This window comes from Carassius gibelio, chromosome A4 (assembly GCF_023724105.1).
Source record: "Carassius gibelio isolate Cgi1373 ecotype wild population from Czech Republic chromosome A4, carGib1.2-hapl.c, whole genome shotgun sequence".
NCBI lineage: Eukaryota > Metazoa > Chordata > Actinopteri > Cypriniformes > Cyprinidae > Carassius > Carassius gibelio.
In genome coordinates, this window is record NC_068374.1 from 7017785 (window position 1) to 7040315 (window position 22531).

General features: G+C 41.3%; 1 protein-coding gene across 1 annotated transcript in view; it reads left to right on the plus strand.

The window, feature by feature from the left end:
- The first annotated feature begins 353 nt into the window (after positions 1-353).
- The window catches only part of LOC127981424 (stonustoxin subunit beta-like), an 87470-nt gene continuing 65292 nt past the window's right edge, over positions 354-22531 (plus strand). The window contains exons 1-2 of the mRNA XM_052585499.1: positions 354-511; positions 1850-1896. Of these exons, the coding sequence (XP_052441459.1) occupies positions 354-511; positions 1850-1896 (205 nt within the window). The remainder of the gene's footprint in view (positions 512-1849; positions 1897-22531) is intronic.

Consider the following 22531-nt stretch of genomic DNA (forward strand, 5'->3'; position numbering starts at 1 on the left):
TAGAAAGAATATCTCTTTGGATTTGAGAATTTAGTCTTTGTAACATTAGGGATCTTGTCTATGCATGAACAGCTTGTAACACTCCAAAAGAGAAAGGAAAACTTGAAATTGCATCATATGACCCCTTTAATTAGAATGAGGCTTGTGTGCATAGCATATGTTTCTATGATTCTGCCTCCTCAGCACATTGCTCGGTCATCTTTAAAATGGAATATTCAGATTTTCAGTACCCAAACAAACTAACTGCACATATTAACAAAGTCTGTTCTGTCTCTGTGAATATTAAATATTTGACAAAAATGATGACATGGACTATTTCTGTATGTTTTTGTATTGCCAGATTGTCTGGCTGTATGGTGACAGGGGAGGGATGTTGTTATGTGTCCTCAGCTCTGACTTCAAACCCCATATGCTTGAGAGAGCTGGATCTAAGCTATAATCACCTGGGAGATTCAGGAGTCAAGCTGGAGGAAAAACTGGAGGACCCAAACTGCTCACTTTATAAATTCAAGTATGTCAAGTAGGAAGAGGTTTTCGGTTTTATTGTTTAAACTTTTCAGTGTCCCTGGTTATATCCATATGAGTCTACGAGTTTTAAGAGGATGCAACAATATTTAGAATTTAAAGAACTCTAGTCTATGGAGTTAAATCTTAACTAATCTGCTCAGACAAAACAAATTGACAACCAAACAGTACTTTAACCCCTGGCCAAAATACAAGAGCAAACAATTAAAATTATAAAAATAGCAGCCTCCTCCCTACAGCTTCCATAAAAGGTAGAAACAAACATATTCAAAATGATAAATTATGTTACAAACATTAACAACTTGTAAATGAAGGAACAAAAAAGCACTAACTTTAAAGTGAATATCGTATGCCCATTTTCCACAAGTTAGTATGATTCTTTTGTACTACATACTACATACATGAAATCCTACTTTGGTTAAATTTTTTTAATGGTGGTGTAAAACAACATCCTTTTACCTTGTCAAAACATCTCTGTTCCCTGCTAGCCAAGTTTCTTTAAATGATAATGAGCTACTTCTCACCTCACTCTTTCGTTTTGGTGTGTGTCTGTGTGTGTGTGTGTGTGTATTCGGTGGTGTTACCATCAAAAATTAAACTAATCCACTGCCTCCTCAGTGGCTCTGATGTCAGAAGAAAATGAAGACTCATATGTTTTTTACATCCAATTACAAAACACCTGTATCGCTTCCGAAGTTTCTATGTTGCTCGATCTGTATGAGTGACTGAATATGTGCATGTGAGCTGGAGTGAAGACTGAGTATTAGTTTAGAACATTTGTGCAATAACCACTTATCAGCAATGTAAAGATGATTTTATCAATATAAAACAATGAAGACATTACAATATTAATATATTAGAATGAGAACATTATTATCCATGGGCTTGAAAACAAGATGCAAACAATTAGTATATTGTACTGGTCAAGAGTGCCCAATGTTAACGTGAAACCTACACCATTACTGATTCTATACAGTTCTGGAGGCGCTACATAATGCAGAGATCAACTGTTTTCTCCATCTACAGTCAAGAGTGGACGGGGTACATATCATATTGTGACTGGTGACACACAGCCATACTAGCAACCACCCCATGTACACAGCAACACCTTAGCAACCATGTTTTGTACCTTAGCAACCTTATAGCAAAACCCTAGAAACCACCCTGAACATGTTATCAACCGCAAAGCAACCAAAACACGTACTTCATCAGTTACCAACCACATAGCAACTCCCTAGAAACCACCTTGAATACCTTTTATAGTAACTGCATAGTAACATCAATTTGTTCACTTACTGAATGTGAATCTGTGTGTGTTTTCTAGTGTGGATCTTGGAGGAGAATCCAGGATTACACCTGGACTACAGAAATGTATGTCTAAACACACACACACACACACTCACTCTCTCTCTCTCTCTCTCTCTCTCTCACTCACACACAAACACACAGACACATACACATGCGCACACACACTGCATCGTGGGGGTCACCTGTCAGAATAGATACATAATGGGGACCACCCTTTCCTATGACCTAAAAAAGAAATTATGTGGAAAAACTAAAAAACCTGTTTGCCTCACTTAAGATTACAAATATTTCACTACAAAAGTTATACACCTGACATAGTGTTTACCTGTGGGAACCTTTCAGGTATGGCGTATATCTGGGTTCTGCCACAGACAACCAGTTTTTAGTCATTGTGGGGATCAAACTCGCGCCCATTTTAGCATTTTTAGCACATTTCAAAGTATTAAACTAACTTCAACACATTTTTAAAGCATTTTAAAGTTTGTAAAAAGACAATCTACATTGAAAAGAATAGGAGTTCCAAACAAAAAATGCTCCATTATTTCTATGTAATACAAAGTAACATTGCTACAAACTTCATTTTGAACTTCACATTAAACTGCTTCTGTTTCACACAAATCCCGGCACAGATGTGCATGTTTAGATCAAACTCATAGAAAATAACCAAAACAATCCAAGTTTTTTATTTAGCACAGTGGCTAGATTAATGAATAACCAGACGCCACCTGATTTTAATATTCCATCAACATTTAATAGTAATGACTTTATGAAGATGAGTAAGTTTTTTAGTAAAGCTGAAAGATTTACAGACAGTTGAGGTCCTTCAGACATCGTACTACACCAGACAGCAAATTAAGGCCTTTAAAAGTCTGGAGGCATACAACTTTTTTGTCAATGGGTGGGTCCACAACCTCTGTGTCCAACGGCTCCACGATGATCATCGTTTGGTCTTCGCCAGAGTGAGTCTTTGTTTTTATATTGTTTTATGTGCTAAGATGCTAGCAGTAACGCAGCACATCTTAACGATGGCGTTAGTCTGACAGTCTTTAATGTTTCAAGGTAAAAGACTCTCAGAGGTCAAGCGAAACACTTCTGAAGACCTGGATTATTGTGAAGGAGGATGGAGAAGTCATTGCAGCTCATTGCAATTGCATGGCAGTGTAAGTAATTTATGTTAGCTAGGATGTTTACACAATGAGACACACACACACATACTGCACTGCTAGCATACTGTGTACTTCAGAACTAGGGAAGAGCTTTAAGGAATAAACATATTGATTAATGTAAAGTGCTACTCCATCCATATTAGTACAAGTAGGCTATATGCACATCATCAAAATGTGCTTTATATGACACTTTGCCACTTGCCGATTGCATTTGATGTTTAAAAAATGTCATATTGTATTCTGTTCACAGACTATCAGAATCGTGTTCTTATGTAGAGGCAGTTCTTTTTTCCATTGAAGTTGGGGTAAAGATGCAAGATTCAGCTTCCTGCACAACAGAGAAGTGCAAGTGGCTGATGCCATCACATGTAAAAAAGGTAAGGTGACATGTTCACAGCAAACCAAATGTTGGACAGAGAATGTTATCTTGTGACACTTTTTGATAGTAGGCTAAATTATGATGTTAATAAATTAAAGGGATAGTTCACCCAAAAAACGAAACCATTTGTGGACCCCATTTACTTACAGAGTATTCCTTTATCCTGCTATGGAAGTAAATAGGGTCCACGAATGGTTTAATTACAAACATTTCTCTAAACTCTTTTCTTAGTGTTCATAAGAACAAAGAAATTTATTTGGGTTTGTAACTACATGAGAGTGAGTAAATGATGACAGAATTTTCCCCTCTATGAGGGGATTTTCATTATATTTCATCATACCTAATGTCAGGGATTATTAAAGTATTTCTATTCTATATTCTGCATAAATCTATGTAGCTTGTGACATTGTGGTCAGTCACAATTTCCCTGTTGGGCAAAGAGGAGTTAAGACAACAAAGACCCACATAAATACTCAATCCTGTGATGATAGCCTCACCTGTTTTCCTCACAGCCATCGGATAAACGGCAGATTTAAACTGCATATAGATATGTTATGGACCACAGAAATGTGGAGTTAATGATCGTCTTTGTGTTAACTTATCACTTCCATGCCCAAGAGTGAAGAGAGGGTCAGAAACATATGCTAGTTTTTTGAGACATTGAGCAAAAACTGTCCAAGGAGTGCAGCACTGATGGCTAGGGAGCCTTACCACAAAGAATTCATCCCAAAATCTTGTGTGCTTCCTAAAACTGTTCTTGAATACAGAACACCAGAGACAGACCAGCCCTGAAAGATCAACATTAGTTATAGGGTTATACGACTAGGGTTATGCAGGATTAGAACTAAATATTGGGTTAGGTTAATAGCATTTAAATCACTGAACTTGCTCTACACGTGCAATACAAAGTAATAATTTATGTTTCATGTGTTGCATGTGTACTTTGTACAGTTATGGATGCAAACATGAAGCACAAGCCAGAGGAGCATATGAGAAGCTGATGGTTCAGGAGCATGCAGGCTTCTCCTATATGGGCAGTGGTCTCTGGCTGAACCCCAAGTGGCCATACATGGGGTCCTCCCCTGATGGGGTTGTCGCTTGTGACTGTCACGGAACTGGCATCTGCGAGATTAAGGTAACATTACAATCTCTGTTGTAGTAAATTCCCTATATCTCGAGTACGAGTTAAGTCTCAAGTCCGAAACTGAGCAAAAAGGCAGAAATTATCTTTGTTAAAGGAAAACGAATCTTAACTTAGACAAATTAAAACATTCCTGTCTTTCAATTTGTGTGCACTTCATCTTCACCCAGGGCGTTGTGAATGTGTTAGCATTAAGCCTAGCCCCATTCATTCTTTAGTAACCAAACAGTGAAGAATTTAGAAGCCACCAAACACGTCCTTGTTTTCCCTATTTAAAGACCGTTACATGAGTAGTTACACGCGTATGTATGATGGCACAAAATAAAACGTGGCGATTTTCTAAGCGGATAAAAAATAACTGTCTATTTGAAATTCTAACCTTTCATGAAGTATGTCAATTACTTAATGCCAAATTCTAGAAGCAGTGGGCAGAGAGATCTTGAACTTAAAATCTAAATACTTCAGTGGGAGATTTAGTCTCAGCTTCATCAAAACTAAGATGAAACTCAAAATTACAATATTGTGCAAAAGTTAATTTATTTCAGCAATTCAACTTTTTTTTACAATATTCAAATTTTGAATTTGGGGTTTCATAAGCCATAATCATCTCAATTATAACAGATATCAACATGAAAGATCTCACTTTGCATGAATCTATATATTAGTTTCACCTTTTAAGTTGAATTACTGAATTAAATGAACTTTTGCACAATATCCTAATCTCTCGAGTTTCACCTGAAATTCATGAATATGAATTATGTGCATTTATGTGAAGTTAACTTTTTGACAACCTTTTCACAAACAGTTACACAGGATGATTTTCTGACAATCACATTTATAACATTTAAATAATAATGCTTGTTACACATCTTAGAACAATAATTTACCTTGATCATTTAATGTTCCATTGCCACTGATGTCCTTTGACTGTGAGTTGTCAGCTGACTGCTACGGTTCGGAGATCTCAGCTGTCTGCATTAGATCCACACTCTTAGCTGCCTGTTGGAGATTCAACATAGCCTCTGCTCATTCCGACCTTCTTTGTTTGTCTGCCTTGAGCTTCATCCTCTGCTCTCGTTGCAGAGATGCCTATGATTTGGGCTTAGTTTTTTGGTAACCGAGGTTGACTCTCAGAGCCCAGTCTACCGACTCTACGTCAACCAAAGCGCTAGGGCAGCCTAAAAAGTCACGATGAAGTCCAAACTTAATAATCATTACTAAGTAAATTAGCATTTAACAACAACCTATAGATATATAAACACAGTCACAAAAAAAGTTAGTTAGCTAACATACCTCCCACAAAGTGGTCGCTGTAGACATGGGCATTTGCAGACTCTGCTCCTCCCGACCGCAGACGTACGTTTAAAAACAACTTTTTACGTCATTTTTCTGCGGGCTTTTTACATTTCTCACCTTTATGAACAACAATCTTTGAAACTCTGCAAAAAACCTTTCCTTTTTCACAGTTTGAATGATTGGAGCAGCCATAAACTGCACAAAACATGGGCATTTTTACAGACGGCAGATCCTTGCTAATTCACTAATGATGTCTCTGTTTGTTTCTCTGTTTTGCCACAGGATTTACACCCCATGCTAACTAGGATTTACACAAGCTCCAGTCTGGATCCAGAACACCTGAGAAGAGATAATGCCAACCCATCAGAGGACCCCAGATGATGCTAACCCCCGAAACAACATACAGAACTAACAAATATTGCTACTTAATATGCAATCACATTATAATTGCTGTTAATAGTGTTGACTGTCTTGTATACATTTTTCAGAAAATTCCTGTAATTTGCACATAAACTGATCACCACTTGATCACATACATAAGCTAAATATTGTAGAAACTAAATTTTCTGTAAAGTTGCTTTGCAATGATTTGTATCATAAAAAGCGCTATACAAATAAAAACATCCATGAATTACATACATAACTTAGACGTTCCCTTCACTTTACAACAAATCCTATAAATTTAACAAATTTATCAGAACAGAACAAGAATTAATAATATATAATTCTAATAGATAAATATAATGGCAGTTTATAATCATATAGGCTTGGCTACAAACAAACAAAAACAAGTAAATAATAATTTAAAGCAAAACATAAGGTAAGATTGGGCTCTCATTCGGGACAAATCCAAACATATATATAGTCGTGATGTTGCCCATTTCAAGCTTAACTCTTATTCATTAGGTAAAATAGGCTTTGTAGTTTACGCGTTTCAGTATTGACGTGAAAAAAATCAAAATGAGCAAAAATATGCCAGTGGCCTGCTGCTCCCGCCGGATAGCACTGTGACCATCTGTGCTGTTTCCAATGGATATGTGCGCATAATGTACAAATGTGATCAAACAACTGAAACTGATAATTCTACATTTTTGGTCACACAATAAAGGCATAATTCGAAAATTCAAAGCCTTAGCATTTTCAAAATAGGTGAGCGCAAGCCAATGAGATTGTCTTTTGCGCATTAGCTCCACCCACTACCGGATACTACAGGAGAACACAGCAGTTCTTAAAAGAATCCAAAGGAACTCCATTATTCATACTGAAGATGAACGAAGGTTTTACGAGATTGAAACCACATAAGTGTGAGTATTTAATGACAGCATTCTCATTTTTGGCTGAACTGTCCCTTTAATAGCTCTGAAAATATTCAGTAGTCAGGTTGCAATTCAGAAATATACTGCGCTGTATATACTTTAAAATACAATTTAAAGTCGTAAAACTATGTGGTTGCAGATCCATAAGAACAACATTATCAGTGTTATATATCATAGAATTATATAATAGAGTATTGCAGGGATGACATATTTTTGTAGAAATACTGAAATATCTTGTCTTTATATTTGCTAATGAATCGCTTTTGAAGTCCTGGTTTATCAGTTTTACAAGCAATGCGATGCTCTGCACATCTTTATTTCTTTGGATTCCCAGCATTGTGACACAGGCCAGCTGTGCTGTAATGACTGTTACTCAGGAAAACACACGATTAACTTCAACTATAACTTAAACTAAATAGTATATTTAGCCACAGCAGTATTTTTACGCCACAGCGTCCCTAAATTAACACTATTGGTGATGACAAAAATCTTTTTTGATGTCTCTGTAATGATTAATCCAGCAGTATGTGTAGCTCTTTAGTCACAGTAATCAAATAAAAATATATATCAGAGCGGTTTATTTAGTTTTTAATGCAGATGCCCAATTTAGTTTTTTTCTCTTTATTATGACAGGAGATTGTCACGCTGCCTGGTCTCTGTTTCCCTGAGTTTCCACTAGTGGTCTCACTTCCCCATAGGCACCTCACCGTAGGCTTCTTACAAAGCCTTGTCCCTTCATCACAGTAATTGCACTCCTGTTAATTGCACTCAGTTGTCTTCACTTGTTAGTCATTATCCTCCCTATTTTAACCAGTCCTTTTCTGTTTGTCTGCATGGAGTCCTTACCTTTCCTGATTGTTTATTTGTTGGATGGATTTATGGTTTTGACCCCTGCTTGTTGATTTCTCTTTGGATTACCCATTAAACCCATACTGCGATTGGATCTCTCGTCTCCTGCGTTTCACTGGGTCTCCAATCGTAACAGAAGCACTCCATCCATCCATGTCGAGATCCAGTGGTGTGGGACTTCATTCCCGTTACCCAGGCAGTATGGTGGAGCGGAGGGCGAAATATTTAAAATTAACCACCCTCCGCCAAGAGGGCAATGAGGTGGGTGCCATGGCACAAATGTTCTGGTCCCTGGCTGAGGGGATGGGATATAAAGATGCAGCCCTAAAGGACACTTTCAATACCGGGCTGGATGACCCGGTTCCTCAAATTGAAATGGAGCAGTTGGACGCCTATAATTTCTGGGAGTTTGTATATTATTTACAACATCAGTCTCCGTGGAATACCCCAGCCACACCTGTCTCTCCCGGTGGGATTGACGATTCTAGACCGGGGTGTACAGACAGGAGGATCGCCAGCCCAGCGCCACTGCACAAAATGGCCGCCAGCCCAGCGCCACAGCACAAGGTGGTCACCAGCCCAGCGCCACGATGCAAGGTTGCCACTAGCCCAGTGCCACAGCACAAGGTGGTCGCCAGTCCAGTGTAACGACGCAAGATGGCCGCCAGTCCAGCGCCACAGCACAAGATGGCCGCCGGCCCAGCGCCACTGCCCAAGATGGACGCCGGCCCAGCGCCACTGCCCAAGAAGGACGCCGGCCCAGCCCCACTGCCCAAGATGGACGCCAGCCCAGCGCCACTACCCAAGATGACTGCTGGCCCAGCGCCACAGCCCAAGATGGTTGAGTCAGGGCTAGTCCCCGTTGACCCTCCAGAGTTGAGTCAAGGCTAGTCCCCGTTGACCCTATAGAGTCGAGTCAGGGCTAGTCCCCGTTGACCCTCCAGAGTCAAGTCAGGGCTAGTCACCGTTGACCCTCCAGAGTCGAGTCAGGGCTAGTCACCGTTGACCCTCCAGAGTCGAGTCAGGTTCCCATTGACCCTCCAGAGTCGAGTCAGGGCTAGTCACCGTTCACCCTCCAGAGTCAAGTCAGGGCTAGTCACCGTTGACCCTCCAGAGTCGAGTCGGGGCTAGTCACCATTGACCCTCCAGACTCGAGTCAGGGCTAGTCACTGGAAATCTTCATGGGAAAAGTCAAGTCACCAGTGTTCTTCATGAGGAGAGTCAAGTCAGCATTGATCTTCATGAGCAGAGTCAAGTCAGCATTGATCTTCCTGAATCTAGTCTAAACACCACGGAATTACCAGAGTCTCTCCACGCCTCTGCTGAACTACCAGAGCCTCCCCACGCCTCTGCGGAACTTAAAGAGCCTCATCACGTCTCAGCCGAACTCTCTAAACGCTCGACTGATCCTGTCGTGGCCAAAGAGGCCACCCTTAACTTGTTCATGTTCTCTGTTTCAGACTTGCCTATCCAGACTTGCTCTCCTGTGTCATGGATCCCACTATGGTGGTCTTCTGCGCTGCCCTGGTGGGCTTCTGTTCCGACTGCACGGAGGTGAGAGTCTTCTGGGCCGCCCGGGTGGGATTCTGTCCCGACCGCATGGAGGTGGTGGTCTTCTGCGCCGCCCGGGTGGGCTTCTGTCCCAACCGCACAGATGTGGTGGTCTTCTGCGCTGCCCTGGTGGGCTTCTGTCTCGACCGCACGGAGTTGGTGGTCTTCTGCGCCGCCCGGGTTAGCTTCTGTCCCGACCGCACAGATGTGGTGTCTTCTGCGCTGCCCTGGTGGGCTTCTGTCTCGACCGCACGGAGGTGGTGGTCTTCTGCGCCGCCCGGGTTGGCTTCTGTGCCGACCGCACAGATGTGGTGGTCTTCTGCTCCGCCTGGGTGGGCTGCTGTCTCGACCACACGGATGCGGTGGTCTTTTGCGCCGCCCTGGTGGGCTTCTGTCTCGACCGCACGGATGCGGTGGTCTTCTGCGCCACCCTGGTGGGCTTCTGTCTTGACCGCATGGCTCCAATTCCACCTTGCTCCTCTCTGGATTCCTGCCCTGTCGGTTTGGCCCTGGAGACTGAACGTTATGTCCTTCCTGGACTTGTGTTTTGTTGTTGTTTTGCTCTTCTCTCTGTCTCCATCTATGGACCTGGCCATCTGTCCCTCCCCCTGATCCTCCGCCGGTCCACCTACCTCCTGGGCTCCTTGGTTTCTGTTTTTCTCTATGTTTCCCTCTATGGACCTGGCCCTCCGTCCCTCCCCCTGATCCTCCTCCGGTCCACCTTCCTCCTGGGTTCCTTGTTTTTGCTTTTCTCTCTGTTTCCCTCTATGGACCTGGCCCTCCGTCCCTCCCCCTGATCCTCCGCCAGTCCACCTCCCTCCTGGGCTCTGTGTTCCTTGGTCTCTTCTTGGTTTCGGGTGGAGGAGGGGGTAATGTCACGCTGTCTGGTCTCCGTTTCCCTGAGTTTCCACTAGTGGTCTCACTTCCCTGTAGGCACCTCACCATAGGCACTACAATTCCCACAAAGCCTTGTCCCTTCATCACAGTATTTGCACTCCTGTTAATTGCACTCAGGTCTCCACTTGTTAGTCATTATCCTCCCTATATTAACCAGTCCTTTTCTGTTTGTCTGCATCGAGTCCTTTCTTTCCGTTACTCAGTTTCCTCGTCTTCCGAGTTCCTGTTCCTTTCCTGTTTGTTTATTTGTTGGATGGATTTATGGTTTTGATCCCTGCTTGTTGATTTCTCTTTGGATTACTCATTAAACCCATACTGCGATTGGATCTCTCGTCTCCTGCGTTTCACTGGGTCTCTGATCGTAACAGAGATCTAATACATGTAAAGCACATACAGTGCTTAAGATATTTATTAGACTGTATTTATTGATTAATTGGGCATCTGAATAAACAAAAATTTAATTAAGTGCTTTACTATTTTTTCTGTCCTTTTTATAAAACAGCAAATTAAAAACAATAATGAATAATTTATGGAAATTTATGGATAACAACAACATTAATATTTTACTGGGATTCAAGAGCTAACAACCATTACAGAAACATTAAAAGATATTTTGTTAATCACAACACTGTTAGTTTAGGATTTCATGGTTTCTGAGCTACAGCATATTGGACATTTTAAGTCAATAATTAAATTTTTCTGTCCATAAAATAGAACTATTGTAGAATTAAAATATAGAACTAGACTCACATTGACTCTTTTCATGACACTTTTTTTCATCTTTGGAACTTAACATACTTTAAAAATATTAAATCTAGTACAGTTCATATAGTTCCACCTCTAACTTGGTTATTTTTATTAAATTGTAGATTCAAAATTTTCACTATACAGTAAACTGTTTTTTTTGTTCAGAAAACTGAATAAAACCCTCAAAGGAATACAATAGTCACTAAATATATGTCTTACTAACTTAAATAGTTATTACAGGTACCGTATTTTTCAGACTATAAGTCGCATCTTAAGTATAAGTGGCATTTATTAATAACCAAGAACCAAGAGAAAACATTACCATCTACACCAGCGAGGGGGCGCTCTATGCTTTCTTTGGTAGACTACAGGAGCACTGAGCAGCATAGAGCACCCTCTCACGGCTGTAGACGGTAATGTTTTCTCTTGGTTCATGTCAAATCAATTTTGATAAATAAGTCGCACCTGACTATAAGTCGAAGGACCAGCCAAACTATGAAAAAAAGTGTGACTTAGTTATTATGCAGTTTCAGAAGAAGACTTGATCTTATCTTTACTTTGTTAATTTGCATGGAAGAGTGGAGGATGGGTCTGTCTCATGGGAAATGTGTCCTCAATCGAGCAGAAATCATTGCTTGTGAAAATTACGTATTTGGATTTCACATTGAGTGCCTCCATTTATTTATTAATTATAATAAATATTTTGACAAAGACATAGAAGATTCTCTGATTACAAGGACCTTATTTTGATCCCAGTACTTGTTCAGCAAACTTAACAAAAGAAAAACAACTCAATCAATCAATCAATCAATCACCTTTATTTATATAGTGCTTTAAACAAAATACATTGCGCCAAAGCACTGAACAACATTGATTTGGAAAACAGTGTTTTTTCAATAATATCAATAATGCAAAATGATAGTTAAAGGCAGTTCATCATTGAATTCAGTTATGTCATCTCTGTTCAGTTGAAATAGTGTCTGTTTTAATTTGTCTGTTTTAATTTGCAATCAAGTCAATGATATCGCTGTAGATGAAGTGACCCCAACTAAGCAAGCCAGAGGCGACAGCGGCAAGGAACCGAAACTCCATCAGTGACAGAATGGAGAAAAAAACCTTGGGAGAAACCAGGCTCAGTTGGGGGGCCAGTTCTCCTCTGACCAGACGAAACCAGTAGTTCAATTCCAGGCTGCAGCAAAGTCAGATTGTGCAGAAGAATCATCTGTTTCCTGTGGTCTTGTCCTGGTGCTCCTCTGAGACAAGGTCTTTACAGGGCATCTGTATCTGGGGCTCTAGTTGTCCTGGTCTCCGCTGTCTTTCAGGGCAGTAGAGGTCCTTTCTAGGTGCTGATCCACCATCTGGTCTGGATACGTACTGGATCCGGGCGACTGCAGTGACCATCTGATCTGGATACAGACTGGATCTGGTGGCCACGGTGACCTCGGAACAAGAGAGAAACAGACAAATATTAGCGTAGATGCCATTCTTCTAATGATGTAGAAAGTACGGTGTTATGTGAAGTGTTCCGGTTCCAGTTTACCTAATTAATGCAGCCTAAAAATCCTTTAACGGATTTGGATATTAAAAGCATATTAGTATGTTATGTGTAAGCCAGGTTAAAGAGATGGGTCTTTAATCTAGATTTAAACTGCAAGAGTGTGTCTGCCTCCCGAACAATGTTAGGTAGGTTATTCCAGAGTTTAGGCGCCAAATAGGAAAAGGATCTGCCGCCCGCAGTTGATTTTGATATTCTAGGTATTATCAAATTGCCTGAGTTTTGAGAACGTAGCGGACGTAGAGTAGTATATTGTAAAAGGAGCTCATTCAAATACTGAGGTGCTAAACCATTCAGGGCTTTATAAGTAATAAGCAATATTTTAAAATCTATACGATGTTTGATAGGGAGCCAGTGCAGTGTGGACAGGACCAGGCTAATATGGTCATACTTCCTGGTTCTAGTAAGAACTCTTGCTGCTGCATTTTGGACTAGCTGTAGTTTGTTTACCAAGCGTGCAGAACAACCACCCACAACTGTATATTTTATACACACACACACACATATATATATACAGTGGGGCTTGAAAGTTTGGGCACCCCTTGCAGAATCTGTGAAAATATGAGTAATTTTCCAAAAATAAGAGAGATCATACTAAATGCATGTTATTTTTTATTAAGAACTGTCCTGAATAAGATATAGTACATAAAAGATATTAAAATTTAGTCCACAAGACAAAAAAATGCTGAAATTATTAAAATAACCCCCACAAAGGTTTGGAAACCCTTGGTTCTTAGTACTGTGTTCTTTTACCTGATGATCCTCGACTGTCTTTCTGTTTTGTGATGGTTGTGCATGAGTCCCTTGTGTGTTCTGAACAGTTAAACTGAGCACAGTTCTTCAGAAAAATCTTTAACGTCCTGCAGATCCTTCAGTTTTCCAGCATCTTTGAATATTTGAACCCTTTCCAGCAGTGACTTTTGAGATGCATTTTTTTCAGACTGAGGACATTTGAGGGATGTGACGGTCACGGAAAGACCGCACATTCAACATGGACTTTAATACACACACATACTCACAAACACACACAGAGACTGTTTAGTGATAAGAGTTTATTGTAATTATTGATCAGAGTGAATGGAATACCTGTAAATGATGTGTATTGTTCCCGTGTAGCATTTGTCCCGTGATTTTTAGAGTCCCGGTAGGAAACCATGGCAGGAATTATTGGTTCCGCTTAGGGTGGGAATCTACCATGTATTAATTGAGCGTGGGGGTTTCAGGGGCAACGCGGCCGAGTTGTTGCTGTTATTTCCTGTTTAATGTGAATGATTTAATAACATCAAAGTAGATTTATTAATTATAACATCATGCCAATATGTTTCTTTTAGACGCTGTATATTTAGGTGAACATGTGTAAAGTGTTGTATGTGAGTTTGTCCCTCCCCATGGGGTAATGGTGCTGGCCACCAGTATAAATGTGAATGACTTTGTAATGGAAGGTAGTCTGTGTTTGTTGCTGCAGTGGAGAGTGTGGCCTGAGGGTTGTAGGTATTGTGGGTATTTTGATTAGTTATTTTGAAATTGACCTTGTTGTTAAGGAAGTTATTTTTGGAAACTTTATTTTGCATTTGAAATTAATTTGGATTTTTCTTTTTGGTTAAGACTTTGTTCCTTCTATTTTTTGTCATGTTTAATTATATTATTGGGCTTGGATGATTGCCCTTTTGTAAGTTTAAATAAATATTTGTTTACATTTCAAAGTTGTGTATTCCTACTGCCTCTGTTTAATTGGGCTACAAAATTTGTGGTGCCTATTATTAGGCTGACCATTACACTGGTGTCAGAAGTGGGATAGCCAGAAGAGAGCAGTAGGGATTTTTTTTTGTTTGTTTGTTTTATTTTTAACTCTCCACTGCAGTCAACAGTGGCATAGTGTTGGCTCAGAATGGCTCCTAAAAAGGTGCGGACGGATCAAGCTGAGGTGGAGGAACCCGGTAGAGCTGTTGGGGAAGGTGATGTTAGTGAAGTGGAACTGGGGAGCGTCACTGAGGATGTCTCACTCGCAGAGTTGAGAGACCTGTTCCGTTCACATTTCGCACAGCAGCAGGCTCGAGACCGTCGCCTGGAGCAAGAGGCTGACCGACAAGATGCTCGGTGGAGAGCAATGCAGCATCAGTTCTCTCTTCTGCAGCAGGAAGTGCATGTGAGGACGACACCAGATCTACAGCCTGGTAGTGATATTCAGACTGGCCTTTTATCACAACCAACAGTCCAGCGAGTGCCCTCAGTGTTACGGGATACATCAGTCAGCCGACAGATGGAATCACCAGCTGCATCTCCACTGGAAGGCCAAGGCCAGAGTCCATTGAGAATTGAGAGGGAGCCACACCTGCAACGACTGAGTGAGACAGATGACGTAGAGCATTATTTAGCTACTTTTGAACGAATAGCGATGGCGTGTCGGTGGCCAACAACCGACTGGGCAGTTAGGTTAGTGCCCCTCTTGTCGGGCAAGGCTAGGGCTGCATATGTATATATGGACATGGTAGACTCACTTGATTATGACAAAGTCAAAGCAGCCATTCTTGCTAAGTATGACATAAATGCAGAGACTTATCGGCTTCAGTTCCGGTCAACAGAAGTGAAGGAGAATGAAACCCCAAAAGAGTTGTATGCCAGACTAAAAGAAAACTATGCCAAGTGGGTGCAGCCACAGCATCATACTAAGGAGGAGATTGGGGAGACAGTCATTTTGGAGCAGTTTTTGCGCATGTTGGCCCCTGATCTGCAAGTATGGATTAAGGAAAGAGGCCCTGTCTCTGCTGCAGAAGCCGCCAACTTAGCAGACACCTTTGTGGCAGCGCGACGCAAGACTCAGCCATGGACATTCAAGCGTTGGAAGGGGAGTAAAGATTCCAACAAGTTCCAACACTCCTTCCCCACTACAGTAAGAGCCATCCATGAAGGTAAGTCTGTGAGTGATAAGGTTGGTTCGGCCAAACAAAGCCCTGGTTTGAAATTTGGTGTGAATAGGAGTTTGAAATGTTACCATTGTGGACAAGAAGGTCACAAACAGTCAAGGTGCCCTAGTAATGCTTCTACCCAGGTCAATATGTGTACATTTCCAAGATCTAGCGGTGTAGTAACCCCAGTTATATTGCCTTGTGTTGAGGTAGTTCTTAATGGACAAAAGGTTAGAGCACTGGTAGACACAGGAAGTATGCAATCACTGGTGCGTTCAGATTTGGTCTCTGTAGATTTGGGGAGTCACACTTCTATAGCACAGATTTGTTGTGTTCATGGAGAAGAAAGGCAGTACCCCACTGTAGGTGTTCAAGTTAATGTACGCGGGCAGGCTTATATATTGGAGGTAGGTGTAGTGGATGGTTTGCCGTATCCAATGATTTTGGGCAGAGACTTGCCTGTTCTAGTAGACCTACTCAGAGATGACAATGAAAGCATGATGGTAAAAGATTGTAGTGTAGCTTTGACCCGGGCTAAGGCTCAGAAACAAAATCCAGATAGTCAGTCCTTGAGTATGTTACCTTACTTTGGAGTAGATTTGGAAGCTCATCCAGGTAAGTCGAGGAAACCTAAAAGACAAAAAAGATTAGAGAAACTTCGTTTTACTGTGACGCATTGTGAGGAACCTAGTGTAGAACAAGGGATGGCTCCAGTAGACATACCTCAGGGGATTGGATTGTGGCAGCAAGAGGATTCAGTGATTGGTTCACTATATAGGCAGGCTCAGGAAGAGGGACAAGATAAGAACTCTACCGCAGGTGGTTTAGGGAATTTGATGTTTGTTAAAGATGGTGTGTTGTATAAGGGGAAGGGGATAGAGGCTCGCATAGTAGTCCCTCCGAAGGCAAAGGAGATGGTGCTTGAATTGGGCCATTCTATTCCCTGGGCTGGCCATTTAGGAAGGCAAAAGACTTCAGCTCGGATTAGCCAACATTTTTTCTGGCCAAATATGAATAAAGACGTGGCAGAATTTTGTAGAACGTGTCCTCAGTGTCAGAAGACTTCCGGTAGAGGTCCCCCTAGAGCCCCATTAGAGTCACTTCCCGTAGTTGGTGTGCCTTTTGAACAGTTGGGTATGGATGTGGTAGGGCCATTAGAACGAAGCAAAACTGGAAATCGCTTTATGTTGGTTATGACCGATTATGCAACAAGGTACCCAGAGGTTTTCCCTCTTAAGACAGTCAAGGCTAGGACCATTGCAATATGCCTTATGCAGTTGTTCTCCCGAATGGGTTTTCCTAAAACTATCTTGACTGATCAAGGTTCCAACTTCATGTCCAAACTTTTACGACAGGTGTACCGCTTGTTGGGTATTAAAAGGGCATAAGAACCACACCTTATCACCCACAGACTGACGGTTTGACAGAGAGGTTTAATCAGACACTTAAACAAATGCTGCGGAAGTATGTGAGTGAATCTGGAGCTGACTGGGATCAGTGGATTCCCTATTTACTATTTGCTTACCGGGAGGTCCCTCAATCTTCTACTGGCTTTTCACCTTTTGAATTGTTATATGGCCGGGAGGTGCGAGGTCCCTTGGCTCTATTGAAGGAGTGCTGGATGGGAGGCCAGGAGGCTCCAGAGACTCAACATGTCCTTTCTTATGTTCTTCAAATGCGAGAGAGGCTGAAGAGCATGACTCAGCTAGCCCAGTCAAACTTAGCTCAAGCACAACAACGTCAGCGAAAATATTATGATCAAAAGACCAAAGTAAGAAGTTTTAAGACTGGAGAAAGGGTGTTGGTAATGTTACCCAGCGATACCAGCAAATTGCTCGCTAAATGGCAGGGACCTTTTGAAGTGGTCCGTAAGCTTGGACCTACTACGTATGAGGTTGCCAACTTGGGGAAGAGGCGCTCAAGTTGAGTACTGCATGTTAATTTGCTTAAGAAAGGGCATGAGAGACTGCCTCAAGTGGCTGGTGTGTGTTTGATTCGTCAGGTGGAGGATGAAGATGAGGTGGAGGAGCAATATTTACCCCGGCCGGTAGTAGCCACAGTTGACCTCAATCATCTTTCCCCCCTTCAACAGTCACAGCTTCAGAAGATTTGTCGCCCAGGGGTGTGCCAAGAGAAACCTGGAATCACCACACGGATTCATCACAACATCACATTACATGAAGGGGCTGCCAATCGACGGAAGAGCTACCGTATCCCTGAACGGTTATTACCAGCATTGAAGGAAGAGGTGAATCAAATGCTAGCCATGGGTATTATTGAACCTTCTAGCAGTGAGTGGTGTAGCCCTGTAGTCTTAGTTCCAAAAAAAGATGGAACCCTACGCTTTTGTGTGGACTTCAGGTATTTAAATTCAGTTTCCAAATTTGACTCCTACCCTACTCCGCGAATTGATGATTTGATTGACCATCTTGGAAGGGCTAGGTGGCTGACCACACTTGATTTATGCAAAGGCTACTGGCAAGTCCCTTTGAGTGACACTGCAAAAGAGCTGACCGCCTTTAAGACCCCCTGGGGGCTCTTCCATTTTTGTACTATGCCGTTTGGACTGCATGGGGCACCAGCGACATTCCAAAGGTTAATGGACCAAGTGCTAGGTGGGCTGGAAGGATACGCAGCAGCTTATTTGGATGATGTCATTATCTTCAGTTCATCTTGGGAAGAACATCTTGAGCATCTCAAAGTGGTGTTTCATCGTATTCAATCAGCTGGTCTTACTATCAATCCCCGTAAATGTGCCATAGCAAAGAAGGAAACTGAATACCTAGGATATGTTATCGGTGGTGGTGTCATTAGGCCACAGATACAAAAGATGCAGGCAATTCAAGACTGTTCCCTGCCCCAAACGAAAACTCAAGTGAGAGCATTCCTGGGTATGGCTGGGTGGTATAGGCGCTTTGTGCCTAATTTTGCGGTTCGAGCAGCACCTTTAACTGATCTGACACGGAAGACCTGTCCTGTCCAAATTCAGTGGACTGAGGAGGCAAAGCATGCCTTCCAGGGCATTAAAAATGCCCTATGCAATGATCCTGTGCTGTCTTGTCCTAATTTTGAAGAACTTTTTGTTTTGCAGACTGATGCTTCTAATACTGGCATTGGGGCAGTGCTGTTGCAAGGGGCACTGGGAGATAGACATCCAGTGGCCTATATAAGTCGCAAGTTGTATCCCAGGGAGGTGAGATACTCCACCGTTGAGAAGGAGTGCTTGGCCGTTAAATGGGCCCTGGACACGTTCAGGTACTACCTTCTTGGCCGGGAGTTCCTCCTTGAAACTGACCACCGGCCACTGCAATGGATGGATCGAATGAGAGACTCAAATGCACGAATCACTCGATGGTATCTATCTATGCAACCTTATCGTTTTATTGTCCAGCATGTTCCAGGAAAGAGTAATGCTACAGCGGACTTTCTTTCTCGCCTGCCGGCTTGAAAATGGGTGGAGGGGAGTGTGACGGTCACGGAAAGACCGCACATTCAACATGGACTTTAATACACACACATACTCACAAACACACACAGAGACTGTTTAGTGATAAGAGTTTATTGTAATTATTGATCAGAGTGAATGGAATACCTGTAAATGATGTGTATTGTTCCCGTGTAGCATTTGTCCCGTGATTTTTAGAGTCCCGGTAGGAAACCATGGCAGGAATTATTGGTTCCGCTTAGGGTGGGAATCTACCATGTATTAATTGAGCGTGGGGGTTTCAGGGGCAACGCGGCCGAGTTGTTGCTGTTATTTCCTGTTTAATGTGAATGATTTAATAACATCAAAGTAGATTTATTAATTATAACATCATGCCAATATGTTTCTTTTAGACGCTGTATATTTAGGTGAACATGTGTAAAGTGTTGTATGTGAGTTTGTCCCTCCCCATGGGGTAATGGTGCTGGCCACCAGTATAAATGTGAATGACTTTGTAATGGAAGGTAGTCTGTGTTTGTTGCTGCAGTGGAGAGTGTGGCCTGAGGGTTGTAGGTATTGTGGGTATTTTGATTAGTTATTAGGGCCCGAGCACCGATGGTGTGAGGACCCTCTTGTATCTGCTTTGTTTATTATTAGGGCCCGAGCACCGATGGTGTGAGGACCCTCTTGGAATTGCTCCGTTTATTATTATTATTAGGGCTCAAGCCTGGAGGGCGAGAGCCCTATTGTTTTCCTTAGGATTATTTGTTATTATTATTATTATTATTATTATTATTTATTATTATTATTTTTCTTCAAGGTTTCGGGGGCTTTTGGGGCCCTTAACATGCTTAAAAAGTCTTGAAAATTGGCACACACATTGGAACCTGCGGCCATTAGGGCCGGGCAGAGACTGATACACGGGCGTGGCACAGGGGCTCTACAGCGCCCCCTGGAATATGGAGGGCCATATATCATACATACTTGTACGTAGACGTACGAAACTCGGTACACGTATAGAACTCATCAATACAAACAACTTTCGCATTGCATATCATAGGCTCCGCCCAACAGGAAGTTGGCTATTTGGGGTTTATTATTCATATTTGTCGTCAAAGTTGTGGGGGCTTTTGGGGTCCTTAACATACTCAAAAACTCTTGAAAGTTTGCGCACACTTTGGAATCTGTGGCCTTAAGGAGCCTGCAGAGGCTGGGACCTGGGCGTGGCACAGGGGCTCTACAGCGCCCCCTGGAACACAGTCATAAATGTTGATGTATAGCTCACACATACTTGCACGTATTAATATGAAACTCAGTACACATTTAGATCTCATCGTGCCGAACAACTTGCGTATTGCATGTTATAGGCTCCACCCAACAGGAAGTCAGCTATTTAGAGTTATGTAAAAAGCATATGCTCTGGAATTTGAAATACTTGTCATAGGTTTTTTACTCGATTGCCGCCAAACTCGGTCAACATGATCTCAAGACAATGGGGATGAAAAATTGCCAGGGGATTTTTGATATCTCAAACGGTTTGCTCGTGGCGAGGCGTTGAAATTATGGCGAGAAATGAGAAACAGGAAGTGTCTAATACCATCCACATACATTTCCTGATTTTAATCAAACTTCATCAGATTATTCATTGTATGATGTCGATCGCATATATGTGACTATTAGGAGTCAAAGTTATAGCGCCACCAACTGGCAGCAGGAAGTGTGTCATTTTCAAAATGCTTTGTATTCAGCATCTTATTTTTACTCGATTTGCTTCAAACTTCATCAGAATAATGTTAAAACACAGCCGATATAAATCTGCTGGGGGGATTTTGATATCTAAAAATATTGTTGCCGTGGCAACATGTCAAACTTGAATACTTCTCAGGTGATTTTAAGGCATATAACATACTTAGAATTTCATGAAATTCAGAACACATATCAGTATTTATGATAACTAGACACTGGCAAAAGTTCATAAGAGGGCGTGGAAGAGGCACTCTATAGCGCCACCTTTTGTCAAAAGAGGGGGGGTTAGTTTTAGCTACAGACACCAAACTCGGTACAAAAATTGTTCTTATCAAGACGGACAACTTTCTAATTCACAGTCATCAGCTACGATCAACAGGAAGTCAGCTATTTTGATTTGAATGTGGATTTTTTTTTACATTTAGCTGTGAATTAATGCATACTGCTCAGAGGAGAGTAACACTATACACACCAAACTTTGTCTACATGATGCCAAAACATTTTAAACAACTTAAATTGCCAAAGGATTTTGGATAGCTTGAACGGTTTTGTCGTGGTGATTTTTTTAAATGACAGTAAAAATGGAATTATTAATTGTCCTGCATTTTTAAATTCCAAACACTTCAAAACCTTTTTTCATAAAAAAAAAAAAAGTCATTCTGAGTAAATATGGATAGTTTCACGACTTTACAACACTGTATGGATAACAGAAAATTAAAAAACTGTCAGACATCTCATCTCACTCTGTCCCTCTGTTTGAGTATTATGTGCTGAGACTTACATTGTCTGAGAGAAAATGCGCCCCTACAGGTTCAATTCCTTAAAGGGAAATTCGACTGAAAGGGAGGAGACTCTCTTTTAGTTTCATTTTTAAATCGGTTAAAATACAAAATAATACTTGGATTTAATTCACACTGACAAGCTAAACCAACATATATGATTATTACCGGGTCAGGGCTCATTAATAATTGATGTGTGGTCAGTGATACGTGAGAAACACGAGAGATGAATCACCGCTCTGAGCAAGAGCGTGTGGAATGACGAGCTCAGAAAAACGAGTTTATTTTTGTTTTATAGCTTTAACAAATAAAATATTACAGCGATATCACACAATTCACCAATTAGAGCACACCAAGAGCTAAATTCAGATGTTTTTGAACTGTTTGTGTGAAAATGAAATATTCGCGGCTGCCTATCTGAAATCACCGCCTCCGATCAGCGCTTACAGTGTCACAAGTTCAAAGCAAACGAATTTATTCTTGTTTAAGAGCTTTTTCAAATAAAATATTGCCATAAATGCACACAATACACCCATTATAACACAAGAGCTAAATGCAGGTGTTTGTGACCCGTTTAAGTGTGCAAGACTACTTGAAAACGCGACTGGCAGAATAACATATCTCTTGAGCTGCAGGATTCCGCCTTTCGTCGTACGAACGAACACATCACGGACAAGATTATTTCAAAATACATAATAGCTTGGCGACTATAAACGAAAACAGCCACGTGAACATAAACTGTTGAGAAATAAATCTGAAGTGGATCTACTGGATTTTAATATTAAGTGACCGCATATACCAGCTGCTTCTGTCTTCAATTTTAATCTATATAAAAAATTAAACTCATTCATCTTGGCTGCTTTTTTAATATGTGTACGTATTTATTTATTATTTTGCTCTAACAAGACTTAATCTATATTTAATTAAATCAATTACATTTTATTTT